The 16,074-nt window shown below is 35.9% G+C and overlaps 1 protein-coding gene across 1 annotated transcript in view; it reads left to right on the plus strand.

Annotated features, from left to right (window-relative positions):
- Sycp1 (synaptonemal complex protein 1) overlaps positions 1-16,074 on the plus strand; it is a 106,612-nt gene that overhangs the window by 75,074 nt on the left and 15,464 nt on the right. Inside the window, exons 24-27 of the mRNA XM_027393520.1 lie at positions 7,816-7,932; positions 8,400-8,510; positions 9,887-9,979; positions 10,553-10,627. Of these exons, the coding sequence (XP_027249321.1) occupies positions 7,816-7,932; positions 8,400-8,510; positions 9,887-9,979; positions 10,553-10,627 (396 nt within the window). The remainder of the gene's footprint in view (positions 1-7,815; positions 7,933-8,399; positions 8,511-9,886; positions 9,980-10,552; positions 10,628-16,074) is intronic.

A 16,074-nucleotide genomic window follows, 5' to 3' on the forward strand; every position in this document is an offset into this window, starting at 1 on the left:
GCATGTATTCTATTTTTTCTTTAAATTTTTTCCATATAATACATTTTGATTATGTTTACCCCCCTCCGATTGTTTCTAGATCTTACCCACTTCCCTACTCACCCAACTTTATGTTCTTTTTTCTCTCTCTAAAAAAAAACAAACAGAAAAAGAAGCACACACAAACCTTGCAAAACTCAAGTCAAAATATATAAGCAAAAGACTAATAAGACAAAAAATGCCCAAACAAAGTAGAATGTGATTTTAAAAAAGCTTATAAAAACATGATTGAGTTCATTTTGTATTGGCTAGCTACTCTTGGGCATGGACCAGACCTGGAGTGTGTTAATAAACCCCGTGAGACTCCATTGGAGAAAACTGATTTTTTTCCCCTTTGTCATCAAGTATCATTTGCAGATTATTTCTTGGTGAGGGGTGGGAACCTGTGTCCACTGCTCCTTCTCAGTGCTGTGACTGTCTGGCTTGGACCTGTGTAGGCCTTGTGTGTCTGTTCCCACAATATTTGTGACTTTATATTGTTAGAAGATTACCATACACAGGATAGGGGTGAGACAGGTTAATTTTATTGGTGAGAAATCACTTATGTGAGAAATTGATAACCCAGCGTCAGGGCTCAGATCAGCCAATCTCAACTGCCCTCCATGATCTGACAGGAACCCAGAGAGAGAGAGGGAGGAGGGAGGGAGGGAGGGAGGAAGGGAGGGTGGGAGGGAGGAAGGAAGGTAGGGAGGAAGTGAGTCTCTCTCCTCAGACCTGTATCTCACATGCCCCGCCCCATATGCACCAGGGGCCACGCCCAAATGGGCGTGGTCAGCACCACAGGTACCTTGTAAAATTTCTCCCTACATCATATTTTCATTATTCCTATTGTGACTGGAAGACACTGTTTCCTTCATCCATCACCTCTCACTTTTACAACCTTTCTTCCTCCTCTTCCTCATGGATTCTCATGCTGGGGAGGGCTTTGATGAAGATATCTCATCAAAGGCTGAGTGCTCCAGAGTCTCTCACTCTGCATATTCACAGTTGTTGTCTGTCTCTTGTAACTTCTCATCTATTACAAGAAGCTTCTTCTCTGATGAAGGTTGAACAAGGCATTGATCTAGCAGACTGTCATGAGGAGTCATCTATTGCTGTGTTCTTTTAGTAGAGTAATAGTATTAGGTTTCCCCCTAGGCCTAGGCCTAGGCCTCAGGTTTTTGGCTTCTTTGGCAGAGTCAGATGTGGACTGCTCATGCAGCAGACCTTAAACCCAACCAGTAACTGGTTGGTTACTTTTATAACATATTTGCCACTGTTGGCACCAGTACATATTGCAGGAAGGTTGCAGTAAAATATGGTTATCCTGTTGTACAAAGTATTTGAGACCCATCAACTTTGTAGAATATAAAGCCCTAGAGTTTAAGCCTGTGATATCAGGACCAAATTGTGTCATCATTCTCTTTAAGGCAATGATTAATACCAAGTATTCAATAAATATTTTTGAATCTTTAATGGAGAACAGTAGTTGTCAATATATTAAATGAATATTTTGATGAAAATAAAGTATTTTATAATATCTTGAAGTAGTACCTGAAACAAGAAATGTAAATATTGTCATTAAAAATGAAGGCAAGTAAGAATTATCATAAACTTCTGAAAATTACATAGAAAAGTAACCAGTAGATACATTCTGTAATTATGCACCTGAATTCCTTGAGACAGAAATTGCCAAAAATATTCATAGCAGTATTATTCACAATAGCGCAAAATTGAAGATAATACAGATATCCATTAATAGTATGAAAATCATTTAAGAAATGACCATAAAATAACCTAAAAATTAGACTTTTAATTGAAAAGTGGAATATATTATGAAACAAAAAATTCATAGGGTCCTGATATTATATTTTTAAAATGAATAAAGTATTAGTAAAATTAAAGCTGTGTAGGCAGAAAAAAGCATCACAGAAAAATTTTTTGTAAAGAGAATAGTCTTTCACAGGCCTGTAGAATAGCACCAAGTGATTTAAAATATGTAATTAGAATCTCTGAGGAAGAGAGGAGAAAAAAATGGCAAAAGGTAATTATTTGAGAAACTTATTAAATATTTTTTTGGAGGGTTGCTCTGTGTAGATCTGGTGCCTGTCCTAGAACTTGCTCTTGTAGACCAGGCTGGTTTTGAGCCCACAGAGATTTGCCTGCCTCTGCCTCCCAAATGCTGGTGTTAAAGGTGTGCGCCACCACTGCCTGGTGGAAATTCATGGCTTGACAATTTTGTACATGTTTATAATACATTCTGATCACATACACATCCCCCACTTCTTGTCCTATGCCCCTCCCAACCCACTAATTTGCCCTTCTCTTACCTAGTACCCATTTCCTTTCTTATCATTTTGTTTGGTTTTTGCTTTGTGACCCACTGGGTTTAATCAGTGTGTATGTATATAAGTAGGAAGATATCCACTGAGGCATGTGTAACTTGCCAGTGGCTACATTACAAAGCTCTTGGTTTTTGATTATGTCTGTTTGTTTGTTTTTTAAACTTGGCTATCAATAAGCCCCAAACAGGATAAATAGAATGAAAACTATATCTAGGCAGCCATATATTTGTCAAAGTGCTAAACAAAGGATAAAGAGGAACTTAAAAATCACACAGAAAATTGTCACACTGTAGAACTGTAACACAAATGATGATGACTGATGTTTTATAGGGCTCATGGAAAGATTTTGGGAGATGGCTCTGAGGATAAGAGCACAGGCTCTTATCCTCAGAGGATGTGAGTTCAATTCCCGATAATCACAGCTCACAGCCCTCTGTAATGAGATCTGGTGCCTCTATTTGCTGCCCTCTTCTAGCACACAGGTCATGCATACAGACTGAAAATGATATACATAATAAAGGCTCATTGATACAACACAACAAAGGAATGGCATGTTATATATATATATGATTTCTTGAGGCTGAAAAAAATAAGCAGAAATACAGATTAGTTAGAAGACTCAAAAGCATCAGAAATGGTAAATGTTAAATATATAAAATATAACAAATTTTATATTTTACTTTCCTTCTTTAATTTTTAAAGAGATACACATATTGTTTCTTATAAGGTCTGTAACATCTATATAGTACCTAAGGCTTAGGGAACACTGTGGAAGAGGGGGTAGAAAGATCGTAAGAACCAGAGGTTCAGGGAATTTGCTGTGAGATTGTATTTCCTAGTAGCATCACAAGATATACCCATAAAGATTCACTAACGTGATTACCCAAATGTGAGCTGAACAAAGGTGACTCAAATGGACATGCCTAACTGGATAGAGAAAAAGTCCATGAGGCCTCAACCCTACACAAAGAACTATAGTTAACTAAAGAAAGCTAGGAGTGGGAGAAGTAATCTTCCCCATGGCAGTGCACACTAATTGGTTGTTCAGTGCCAGATGGTGTGAACTTGAAAGAGATCAGGGAGAGGTATATAGGAGGGTTTGGAGAAAAGGGAAGGGTTATAGTATAATGTTATATTATAAAATGTTATAATATAAAAACATTTTTTACTTTTTTCTCATTTTTAATTTAAATTAGAAACAAGCTTGTTTTACATGTCAATCCCAGTTCTTTCTCCCTCCCCCTTCCCCTGCCCCCTACCAACTCGCTATCTGGTCCTCTGGTCCTCTTTCTGCGCCCCAGGGAGAGTGAGGCCTTCCATGGGGATCAAAGTCTGTCATATTATTTGGAGCAGGACCTAGGTCTTCCCCCATGCGTCTAGGCAGAGAGAGTATCCCTCTATGTGGCATGGGCTCCCAAAGTATTCTACTAGAGCCCCATAGATTGCCCAGGCCTCCTAACTGACACCCACGTTCAGGGGGTCTGGTTTGGTCCTATGCTGGTTTCCCAGCTATCAGTCTGGGTCCCATGGGCTCCCCCTTGTTCAGGTCAGGTCAAAACATTTTTTAAAAATTAGGGTTGTAGAGTTTAAGATCTGTAATGTCTAACTAAATAGCACAAAGGTTTGAGGAAATAAATACAATTTTGCTGAAGCATATATTAATATGAACTAGTACATAGTTAATTTCTGTGTGTACATATGAGTGTGAGTGTGCACACATTTGCATGCGTGTATACATATGTGGAGGCCAGAGGATAACTTGGGTGTTTTGCAAACTTGTACCTTCAGATAAAGTATATTCTGCAATTGTTGGGTGAAGTAGTCAATTAAGAAGATTATTAATCATAGTCTTTATTGTAAGGCCACATTATTGTGTGGTTTTCTTTCTTTTTTTTCTTTTCTTTTCTTTTTTTTTTTTTTTGGTTTTTTGAGACAGGGTTTTTCTCTGTGTAGCTTTGGAGCCTATCCTGGCACTCGCTCTGGAGACCAGGCTGGCCTCAAACTCACAGAGATCTGCCTGCCTCTGCCTCCCGAGTGCTGGGATTAAAGGCGTGCACCACCAACGTCCGGATTATTGTGTGGTTTTCTGTTTTTGTTTTTGTCTTTACTTTTTGTGGTTATTACTAATGTGAAGCTTTATTATTTAAGATCGAACTTGTTAGTTACATTTGGTATATGTTTTATGTACTTATATATGATAGAAGGTTAAAGTTAACTTCTTTATCTCTAATATATAGTGCTTTAGAACACAAATTTCTAGTCACCTTTTAATACATTTGTTTGATACTATGAGCTCTTGATGAGTATGTGAAACAAACAATTCATATTCTGCTGTTAAGAGACTAACTCCTTTTTAAAGGTTTTAAAAATTGTGTGTGTGTGTGGGTGTGTGTGGTGTTCATGCATGTGTGGCACAGCACACATGTTTAAGTCAGAGAACAATTTTGTGGAGTTGGTTCTCTCCTTTTACCATTATGTGGGTTCTGAGGATTAAACTCAAGTTGCTATGCTTGCACAGTAAGTTCCTTTGCCCACCAAGCCATTTCTAGGGGCCCCGCTGCTGGTAATTTAAATTGTTAAATGCTTAGGAAGATAATGACAGTATCTAATAATAAGGCTGAACATGCAACATGTTCATGATCCAGCCATTTCAATCTTAGGTATGTATCATAGGAAATTTCTATACATTTGTACCATAAGATGTTTAAAAGAACATCAAATCAATTAAGGATCTAAAATAATTAGATACATAAGTAATCTATGATATATTCATGTAGTAGAATGTTAACCAGAGAAAATGAATATATATATATTTGGTGTGGTGATATTTTGTTTAATATCTAACAGATGAAGCTTGCCTGAAGATCAGAGTCCAAAACTAGCCACACTAGTTAGCCATAGAGGCCAGGCAGTGATGGGACACACTTTTAATCCCAGCACTCAGGATACAGAGGTAGACGGATCTCTGTTAGTTCAAAGCTATCCAGAGCTCACACAAAGGTGATCTCAAGACTTGGGATCCCACACCTTTAATCCCAGCACTAGAGAGGAATATAAGGCAGGAAACAGGAGCTCAGTGCAGTCTGAGGAGCAGTGCATTCAGAAGCAGTCTGATGTTTGGTGGTGCCCCTTTATTCTGAGCATTGGTAGAGGTGAGAACTCTCTAGTGGCTGGCCTTTTTGCTTTTCTCATCTTCAGCCTTAACCCCTATATCTGTCTCTGGTTTTTTTTTTTTATTAATACCAACTAGAATTTGTGCTACAATTTGGTACAATCATTGAATAATAGTAAAACACACACACACACACACACACACACACACTTCACACACACACACACACACACACACACACACAAACACACACACACACAAGAGAAAGAACACATGTACCATGAAGATATTGGATAAATAAAAAAAAACCAAACAAATAGTATTTGAGGAAACATATAAAACAGAGCTAGAAAAAAGTATTAAATAATATTTACTGAGCTGGCAAAATGGCCCAGTAGCTAAAGGCTACTGCTCTAAACCTGACAACCAGTGTTAGATCCCTGGGTGGATCCACTTGGTACAAAAAGAAAACTAACTCCTGCAAGTTGTCCTCTAACCTTCACATGCATGTGGTGGCACACTTCTGACCCCCTCTATATAAATAAATAAGTATAATAAGAGGTCTAAAAGGCACTAAAACAATCTTACTTGTAAATATGAAGAATATTTTTGTAATATTTTGAGGAGACTGAAGGGGAAACCAAAGATGAACAGAAACCATTATTGATATTGGTAATATCTATACCTTAAAGTTGATAGTTGATTTATGGATATTGAATGCATTCTGGTTCACTTCTTCTTTTTGGTTTTTCGAGACAGGGTTTCTCTGTGTAACTTTGGAGCCTATCCTGGCACTTGCTCTGGAGACCAGGCTGGCCTCAAACTCACAGAGATCCTCTTGCCTCTGCCTCCCGAGTGCTGGGATTAAAGGCGTGCGCCACCAATGCCCGGCCTAGTTCACTCTTAACACTACCTATGCCTTCCTGATGGAATTCTTGTCTTCTGCTGTGACACATTTTCTTAGTTAAAATTTAACTCTCAGTTAAGGTGAATCTAGGCTATAGGTGTTAATTCAGGGTTCTTTGTCTTTTTGATATTACTATATTTGAGGCATAGCTATATAATATATAAGATATGAGAAAGAAAAAAAGGATTCTTTATAGAAAACATGGAATATGTCTTTTATTTGAATGCATGAGGTTTCAGTGTAGGAGTTACTGATTATCATAACAATGAATTAAAACTTACCAACTTAAGTATTAACAAATTTTTTAAAGGCTGGGCTTGGTGTGATGTGACATCCCTTTATTCCCAACACTCAGTAGGCAGAGACAGAGGCAGGTGTATCTCTGTGAGTAAAGGACAGAGTGATCTACATAGCAAGTTTCCAGGATAGCCAAAGCTACACAGACATTATCTAAAAAACAAAGAGGAGGAAAAAAAGTGGGAGTGGTGGGAAGAAACTCATTAAAAAATAAGTATGTGTAATAACCTGGAAACAAAGACAGCAGGGGAGGAATCCACATCCTTGAGAAAGCCCCCCACCTCCTTTGGTTATAATAAAGCGCGTGTGCTGGTGGATATGCTTGTGGATGTTGATGGAAAGGAGTCTTTGATTGGATTTATACTCATAACAGATACCAAAGAGCCGTCCTAAGACCAGTTATGTTCTGTCAATGCTAGTGTTTTTTTCTGCTTTGATTTCATGAAAAGAAGTTGTACCTTAGCTGATATTAACCAAATGGAATGTGTTGATTTAGAGTCATGTGTAAGGAACCTGTGGACTCTGCCAGGATTACTCTGCAAACTCTTAAGACTCTTTCAAAGGAATGCATTATTGCTTAGGAGATCCTTTGTGGGTGGGTTAGCTGCAGTGAATTTTCCTCTATTAGCCTTGCTTCCTGCTGCCTTGCTTCCTGCAACTGCTCCTTATCACCTCATGGGACATGGTAGACCCTTTTATTCATGTGCCTTAGTAGTAAGTTCGTGTATATAGTATATTTACATACTTCACTTTGAAGGAAAGGCTGAAAGCTACTCAAAGTTAATTCAGCATCTACAACTTTAATTCAGGCTGATAGAATTTGCTAAAGTGTATCAGTGGAAGCTTGTACATATTTTTTATGGAGCATTACTTGTAATTTTTGAGTAAAATGTTTTGAAACAAAAAATGTGACTGTGTATATTACATTGCTTGGCAAGACCAAATATATATTTTAAGAGTCAAGATGGACTGTGAAAGATGAAGCACATCTCACTCAGTATATGAAAAATCTAAGAAAATGATTCAGCCTTAATTTCCATGAATCTTTAAGGGTTTACAAAACTGCAAATTAGGATGAATATTTTTGAGTAACCTATGGAATTTACTAAAATAAATGTTACTTTCTTTACTTATAGGTCAACAAATTAGAGTTGGAACTAGAAAGTGCCAAACAAAAATTTCAAGAAATGACTGACAACTATCAGAAAGAAATTGAGGTCAAAAAGATATCAGAGGAAAAGCTTTTGGGAGAGGTAGAAAAACTTAAATATTAAGAACTTACTGTGCTAAAAATGTTTTAGCTCTAAAAAAAAAAAGTCAGTATTTTGCTGAGTGCTAGTGGAGTGGTGCATGCCTTTAATCCCAGCACTAGGAAGGGAGAGGCAGGTGGATCTCTGAGTTTAAGGCCATCCTGGTCTACAGAGTGAGTTCCTGGATAGCCAGAGCTACACAGAGAAACCTTGTCTCGAAAAAAACAAAACAAAAAAAGTCATTGAAGTATTTATAATGCAGTCATTTTACTTTTGAAACATACTAAAAAAAAAAAAACCAAACAAGTGATGCATTTTAACTTAATTTTTTTCTAATTTTCTGCTGTTTAAATTTTATATTTTATGTAAGTAGAATATGTGCTTCTTAAAGGAAAGTTGAATTTGTTTGTTTTTAATTTGTATAAGGTCCAGTACCAATAAATAAAGACACACTCTTTTTTATTTGATAGGTTGAGAAAGCAAAAGCAACAGTTGATGAAGCAGTAAAGTTACAGAAAGAAATTGATTTACGATGCCAACATAAAATAGCTGAAATGGTAGCACTTATGGAAAAACATAAGGTAACTTAATATAATACAATTATTACTTAGACTGCCTTATACTTACAAATAAGGATGTATGCTCTCAGATACTTATCCAGCATCATGCTTGCCTGCCTCTATGTTCCCTGCTATGATGGAATAGACAATCTGTAATTGTAAAGCCCAGTAAACTTTCTTCTATAAAAATTATTTCTTAGAGCATATTTCTATTAAAATGATGAGCTCAAGGTAGTCTTTTGGTTTATTAAGGAAGTTATTTTCTATACAACAGTAACTAATTATAGTTTGACTATTATTGGTCCCGTTTCTCTAAGTTTAGATCTTAACCATTCGAAGCTGAGCTGAGGTGTCACTTCCTCCAGTAAATAGCTTATCATTTGTAGTAAATGGAAGGAATCATGCTTTCTGAATTTTTCTAGCAGTCTCATAGTACTTACCATCTTTTATTAACTACATACCCAGGATATTTCTCACTAATATCCATACTCTCTATATGTATCTAACACTTATCATGTTGATAAATTCTTAACAAAGGAATAAATAGATGAAAGACTTTTGGTTGTAGCCTACCCTTTAATGGCTGATCTATCTTTCCAGCTTGGGGAAAGACTTAATATTTGTTGTGAGTACCTTTTATTTTTCTGTTGTTTTTTTTCTGTTAGTAATTCTCTAAACTTCACTTTCCTTCATATTTGGAGAGAAGTAGGGTGTCCTTACCTATTAGTTTTAAAAAATTGGAACCAGAATCTAACATTACTATGAAGTAATTTATCAATAAGAAATTGAATGTAGAATTTAAATAATATTATAAACTCATTTAAATTCAGAATGTTTCAGTCTAGTGCAGTTTGTAATCCATATTGAAAAATTGTTTTGCCTTTGTCTAGGGAGAACCTTTTCAAACTGATAGGCAAGTCCTTTTGACCTGAATTGAATAGTCTTTGATAGCTTTTTTTTTTTGTCATGACAAAAATTTTCAAGGATTGTATTGTGTTTACAGTCTTAGATTTTTCTAAGACATCTTGGTGTTATATTCATATTGAACAAGACTTTTTACTTTGTAGCTCAGGTTGGCTTTGAACTTGTGATATTCAAGCCCCAGGCTCCTGAGTTGTAGGTATATGGACATGGTGAGCTTACCCAACTCAAATTATGAAATTTAATGCTTCCAATTAAGATAACTATTTTTTGTTTTTGTGTTGTACTATGTACAAAACTTGTTTATGTTTCACTGTTTAGGTTTTTAGAATATGTATATGAAAAATGAAAATACATATTAACTCAAATTTATCATGATAATTTTTTTCAAATATTTAATATTTAGTGTATCATCTTTTAAAACATAATCTATTCCATTTTAATATGCCTAAAATGCCTTCTTTGTTTAAATATAGCACCAATATGATAAGATGGTTGAAGAAAGAGACTCAGAATTAGGACTTTATAAAAGCCGAGAACAAGAACAGTCATCGGTGAAGGCTGCTTTGGTAAGACAGACAAATATCAATAAAACCCAACTCTTAAAATACCAGCATTTAGGAAAAAGGATAATATTAAGTAGAACCATGATATTTGAGCTATAGAATCACACTCTTAGATCAAAAAGATTTTTACGAATTTTCTAGTAGAATACTTTTCCAACTTATGTTGTAGCCTAAGGTGTCTTTTGAACAGAAGTGTTAAAAAGTCAGTTAAAATAAATTTAAAGCTTTGGTGTTTGGACAGGAGAATGGGGTGGAATAAGAAAATATAAGTACATGTATATATTCATTTGTTGTAGTATACATGTATGATTTTTTTTTTCTGAGACTGTTTCTCTGTGTAGCCTTGGCTGTCCTGGAACTCAACTTTGTAGACCAGGCTGGCCTTGAACTCAAATAGATCTGCCTGCCTCTGCCTCCAGAGTGCTGGGGTTAAAGGCATATGCCACTACTGCCTGACTACATATATGATTTTTAAAAGGACATTTCTGAGTTAATTTTCTCTAGAGCAGAATTTATTTGAAGCAGTAGATTACAGTTTCATTGTCTTGAGAAATATTCATCTTTCTTTTTCTTTAGGAGACTGAACTATCTAATATCAGAAACGAAGTTGTATCCCTTAAGAAGCAACTTGAAATAGAAAGAGAAGAAAAAGTAGGTTTTGTACCAGTACATGTAAGATAATTGTAGGATTTTTGTGCCACATTCATTATATTTTACAAATGTCATATTATTCAATAATTCGACAAATTTGGCTAATTAATAGTAAGAAAGCACTGCTGTTCTCTACTTTTTCCTGCAAGCATTTAACACATTTCATTTAACAAATATATATGTACTTTCAAGAATAGAAATGCTTTGAAATATGCTGTATTTGTTTGAGAAATATTATATTGAGGGTTGAAGATATGATTGTCAAGTTAAGAGCATGCACTTGCTTGTAGAGTATACAAGTTCAGTTCCCACACCCACTGAGGTAGCTCACAATTGTTTATAACTGTGCTCTAGAGGGAAATTCAGTACCTCTAGTCTCTGTGAGCACCTGCACTCTACCGCACATACCTAATTTGGATACGTACCCATAATTAAAAATAAAATAATTCTTAAAAAAAAAGGAAATACTATATGTAGAGGGTCTAGGTTGGTCCCATTCAGACTCCCTAGCTGTCTGTCTAGAGTCTGTGAGAGCCTATCAGCCCAGGTTAGTTGTTGCAGTGGGTTCCCTTATGATGACCTTGACCCCAAGGCTCGTACAGTCCTTCCTCTCTCTCTTCAACAGGATTCCTGGAGCTCGGTCCAGTTCTAGGCTATAGAAAGCTACTTATGTGTGACAGTTATGTAGCTTGGTCTATTTGTGGACTCCTAGCAGTGGGATCAGGGCCTGTCCCTAATGCTTTGGTTGGCTTTTGGGAACCTATGCTTCCTATGAGTTTCTTGTGCAGCCTTAATACAAAGGGAGGAGTTTAGTCCTGCCTCAACTTGATATGCCATGCTTTGTTGACACGCATGGGAAGCCTGCTCCTTTCTGAACAGAAACAGAGGAGGAGTGGATGGGCAAGGAGCAGGGGTGGGGTAGGGTGGGAGGGAGAGTGGGGGGAATGGCAGGAGAGGAGGGAGGGGAAACTTTGGTCAGGATATAAAATAAATGAAAAAAATTGAATTAATTAAAAAGAAAAAGACTAGAAACACATACATAAAAGGAAATACTATTTCTCAGTAAATGGTTGTATATTTAATATGAGTTTTTAAAAGCTACTGAAAAATGTCTTACCTCCTTATGATATTTTGTAGTTTGCAAGGTGCTGACTCACACTTAAAAATACCAAATCGTCCTTTTTAAACTTTTTGTATGGCAGATACTCTGCTGAGCATTTATATCTAGCTTAATAATTATTAACATGCAATATTTACTGTCTTTTTTGTAATGATTAGGTTATTTATTCAAAATTACGTAAGAAAATAGAATAGCCTAGAATTCAAATGTTTATATTTTGCATGATTTCAAAATCTGTTCTATTAACTCTGCAACAGTTTGGTAAAGAATAGTTTCAATTTGAAGTCTCAGTGAGTTTGTTAACTTTACTTCATACTTAAATCTTTTATCTTTTTCATTCTGTGGAAAATTTCACACAAATGTCAATTTTATTATATTTAAGTATTCTCATACACACATACTTTCTATTATTTCACAAGTTTTTAAGGCTAGGATTATATCTTATCTCTAGTGTTTTGAAATTTGTGTATTTCTAATAAATATTAAATAGATTAATAAATTGATTTCATTTCACCTGTAGTAACAACATTGATACTTTATCCTGTAAGTTTCAATAGAAAAATCTTTGTGTCTTGACTTTTTGTTTGCTTGATTAAACTCTGAACTTTCTTAACATTTTATGTTTAATTTATTTTGTTTTGAGATGCTGGGAATTAAATCCATTTTTCCTCTTCAATAAACACAAATAAAACCTCACCTCACTAAAGTCTTAAACACACATAATATTCCGTGCTGTATGTAGATGTCAGTCTCCATGTATCTATGTAGTTTTCCATGCTATGAAAATTTCTAATTTTATTTTTTCAACGAGTTGATTTGTGGCCTAGATTGTGATCCATTTTAACAAGGTTCAGTAGGCTCGTGTGGAATGCATGTTCTGTATTTGTTGGTTGGAATATTTTGTATCAACTAAGTCTATTTGTGTGTAGTTTAACTCTGAAAATTCTGATTTTTACTTTGGATGGCCCATGTAGTGGAGAAAGTTAGACATTGAAATCACTCCTGTTGTGTCAAGATTTGTTGACCTTTTATGGTTTTGTTTGTTTGATTTTTTTAAATTAGATACCTCAGTGTTTGGTGGTTATATAATTACAGTGCTATATAATTTTGGTGATTTATTCCTTTTATTAATATATAATAGCCTTCATCCTTTTTGACTAACTTTTGTTTGACATAGACTTTACCAGGTGTCAAAATAGCTATACCAGTTAGCTTTTGTTTTCTGTTTATTTGGTGTATTGTTTTTCAAACTTTGACTCTTAGGTGTCTTTAGTAGTCATATGTGTCTTGGAGACAATACATACTTGTATCTAGGTTTTTAGATCCAGTCCACAAGTCTATATTTATTTATTGGTGTATTGAAGCTATTCACATTTAAAGTAAATACTGAGAGTTTTTTATTATTCCAGTGATTTACTTGCTGCTTTTGGGTTGGTTGGATTTTTGTTCTTTTCTTTTTTCTATTAGTATTATTGCTTGCTGGTTTACTGTGATGGACGTAGTGGATTCCTTCCTAGCTCTCCTTTGCTCATCTTTTCCTCTCATATAGTTTATTCTTTCCTGTGCTTTCTTGATTGAGAAAGTATTTCTTTTCCCCATGTGTATTGGGTTTCTTGATCTACTTTAGTACAGTGGACATAAATTGCATTAGTTTGTGCTTGTCTTGACACATACTTTATATGTCAGGTTTTCTATGTGTGTGTGTGTGTGTCAGGGTTGTTTATTTTTGAGACAGGGTTTCTCTGTGTAGCTCTGGCTGTCCTGGAACTTGCTGTGTAGATAAGCAAGTTTGAACTCACAGAGATCTGCCTGCTTCTGCCTCCTGAAGGCTGGGATTTAAGATATGTACCACCACTGTCTGGCTTATATGTCAGTTTTAAAAGGTAATTTTGCTGGATGTAGTGATCTTGGATTGGACTGTTGGCAAGTGCATATTGGACAAGTCTGAAGTTCATCAAAGTTATCTACATTTTGTTAGTTTTTCTTTTTTCTGTATGAGATGCCACACTTAACTTTGCAGTCTGTGGTCCAGCCAGATTCTTTGAACCTTCTAAGACTCCTCAGATCAAAGTCCTTGTAGTGGTTAATGTTTTTGATGGCAGGTGTTTCTTAAGTTATTGGGAGGGATTGAAAGCAGCCACAGCCTTGAGATTTGTTCAGGTGAAGGACTTGAAAGATGCAGCTCAGTATCCTGTACACTCCTGGTACATCAGTATTCTCAATCTCTTTAGTAGTGAATAGCAGATTGGTGTCTCCAGAGTTCAATCCATCTGCTGGTGTAGAATAATCAAACTCAAGATCTGTTCACATCTGGAATATTGGAACTATCTCTGTTCACTTCCAGCCAGATCTGAGCCTCCTGTCACTTGTATCCTTTGTCTTGTCAGTGTCTGGGTTTCTTTCCATAACTGTCATTTTGGGCCTTCTCTTACCTGGGTCCTGTAATTGAGGCTTCTTGATCTGTGGTTATTCCCTATTTTAGGTCCTTGGAATAGCTAGGTTTTTAGTAGTAGTAGATCTGGCTACTGCTGTATGAATCATGTAGGTGAAAAAATGAGATTTCTCTCCCCTTCACTAGCTCACACAGAGACAATCTCTAGTTTATCTTCTTACTTAGAACTTCTAATTTTTTTATTATCTTGATATGAACAGAGAGTTTCGAAATCTTCAGTTCATCTTTTCTTATTCTGTTGGCAGTTTATTCAGATTGTATAATTAGGATTTAAAGATTGATTATATCAGGTTTATGGTCCAGTGTGCTCTTGAAATAGACCTAGTTCAATTTTTTAATCTCTCAACCCTGATAATACTTTTACTCTTCACTGGTAAGAAAGTTTCAACATTATGTGCTCTAAGTATTAGTGTTAGCTAAGAGTTCCATATTTGATTACCCGTAAGTCTGAAAGTTTTATTCTCAGTACACAAATAGTAGGTTAGATACAATATGTATTTGTGATTATTATTGCAGAATGCTTCCATAAGACTACTTTCCTTCTTTGTAAGTTGATGCTTAAAGTTTGGACACGGGGCTGTTCTTTTCTACTTTGGCATTAGTCTTGTTTACCAAGACATATTTTAGGCACATTTTACTTACCATGTTAGACTTTTTTAGACATTTTGGTACTAAGAAACAATGATCAGTTATCCACCATCAACAATATGTTTGTGTATATGAGCCAGTTCACAGCTTAGAAATACATCTTAGCTGTGTGTACTAAGGGTTCATACCAGAAAAATTCATAGTTGTTGTGACTGTAGAGTGAGAGTGCTTTTTCTTTACTCTAGGAGCCATGGTATCCCTAGAATAGATACAATATTGCTAGTTTAACAAATATGTGTTGCCCTGGAGTAAAACATTCTAGATCTTTAAAGTAGATCCCAGTTGTCAGTATAACTGAAGGTTATTACTGGTAGATAATACATAATAAGAAAGAGAAATACTGTTAAGCCCATTTACTGCCAAATTCTTTCATAATGAAGTGAGTTCTTTTGGTTAGGAGCAATATTGTGGGAGAGAGAGCATGGTGTATACAAGGTGAATGATTCAGCTTAGATGTATACTGGCATAGATACCAGCAGGCAGAGCAAGTTTGTCTAAAGTTCTGTGCACTAGGACCATTTAGCGTCTCTTGAGTCCTTTATACTTCCTGGAGGCTATCATCAGTTTGTTTTATATATTACTGTCATATTAAAAATGTTCTATATGTCTTAGCTAAGGTTTTCATTGCTGTGATAAAGACTTACCACCATAAGCAAGGGTTTATTTCATCTCACAGTTCCATATCACAGTCTGTTATTAAAGGAAATCAGGACAGGATCTCAAGCAGGGCAGGAATCTGGAGATGAGAACTGATATAGAGGCTGTAGTGGGGTGCTGGTTACTGATGTTGCTCCTCATGGCTTTGGTCACCCTATTTTCTTATGCACCCCCAGGACCACCAGCCCAAGATGGCACCACTCACAATGGGCTGAGCCTTTTCACATCTTCAATTAAGAAAATGTACCATAGGCTTGCCTACAGGCCAGCCTGGTGGGGGGCATTTTCTCAGTTGAGGTTTCCTCTTCTAAAAGGACTCTAGCTGTGCCATGTTAACATAAAACTAGCCAGAAGCACAATACATTTTCATTTCTGTAAGCAAGACTTAGGTTTTCTATTTTAACTACTGAATAAACCCTATAGTCTAGCTTGTTATACTTTTATCAGAGTCTCTTCATTTTTCTCTTGGCTGTTTCTATTCTGTACACACACCCTATTTATCCAAAGATAGATATTGTTTGTTAAGTTTGTATGTTAATATGACTTTTTGCTGCTCAGCATATTTTATAT

The sequence above is a fragment of the Cricetulus griseus genome (genome assembly GCF_003668045.3).
Source record: "Cricetulus griseus strain 17A/GY chromosome 1 unlocalized genomic scaffold, alternate assembly CriGri-PICRH-1.0 chr1_0, whole genome shotgun sequence".
Classification (NCBI taxonomy): Eukaryota; Metazoa; Chordata; class Mammalia; order Rodentia; family Cricetidae; genus Cricetulus; species Cricetulus griseus.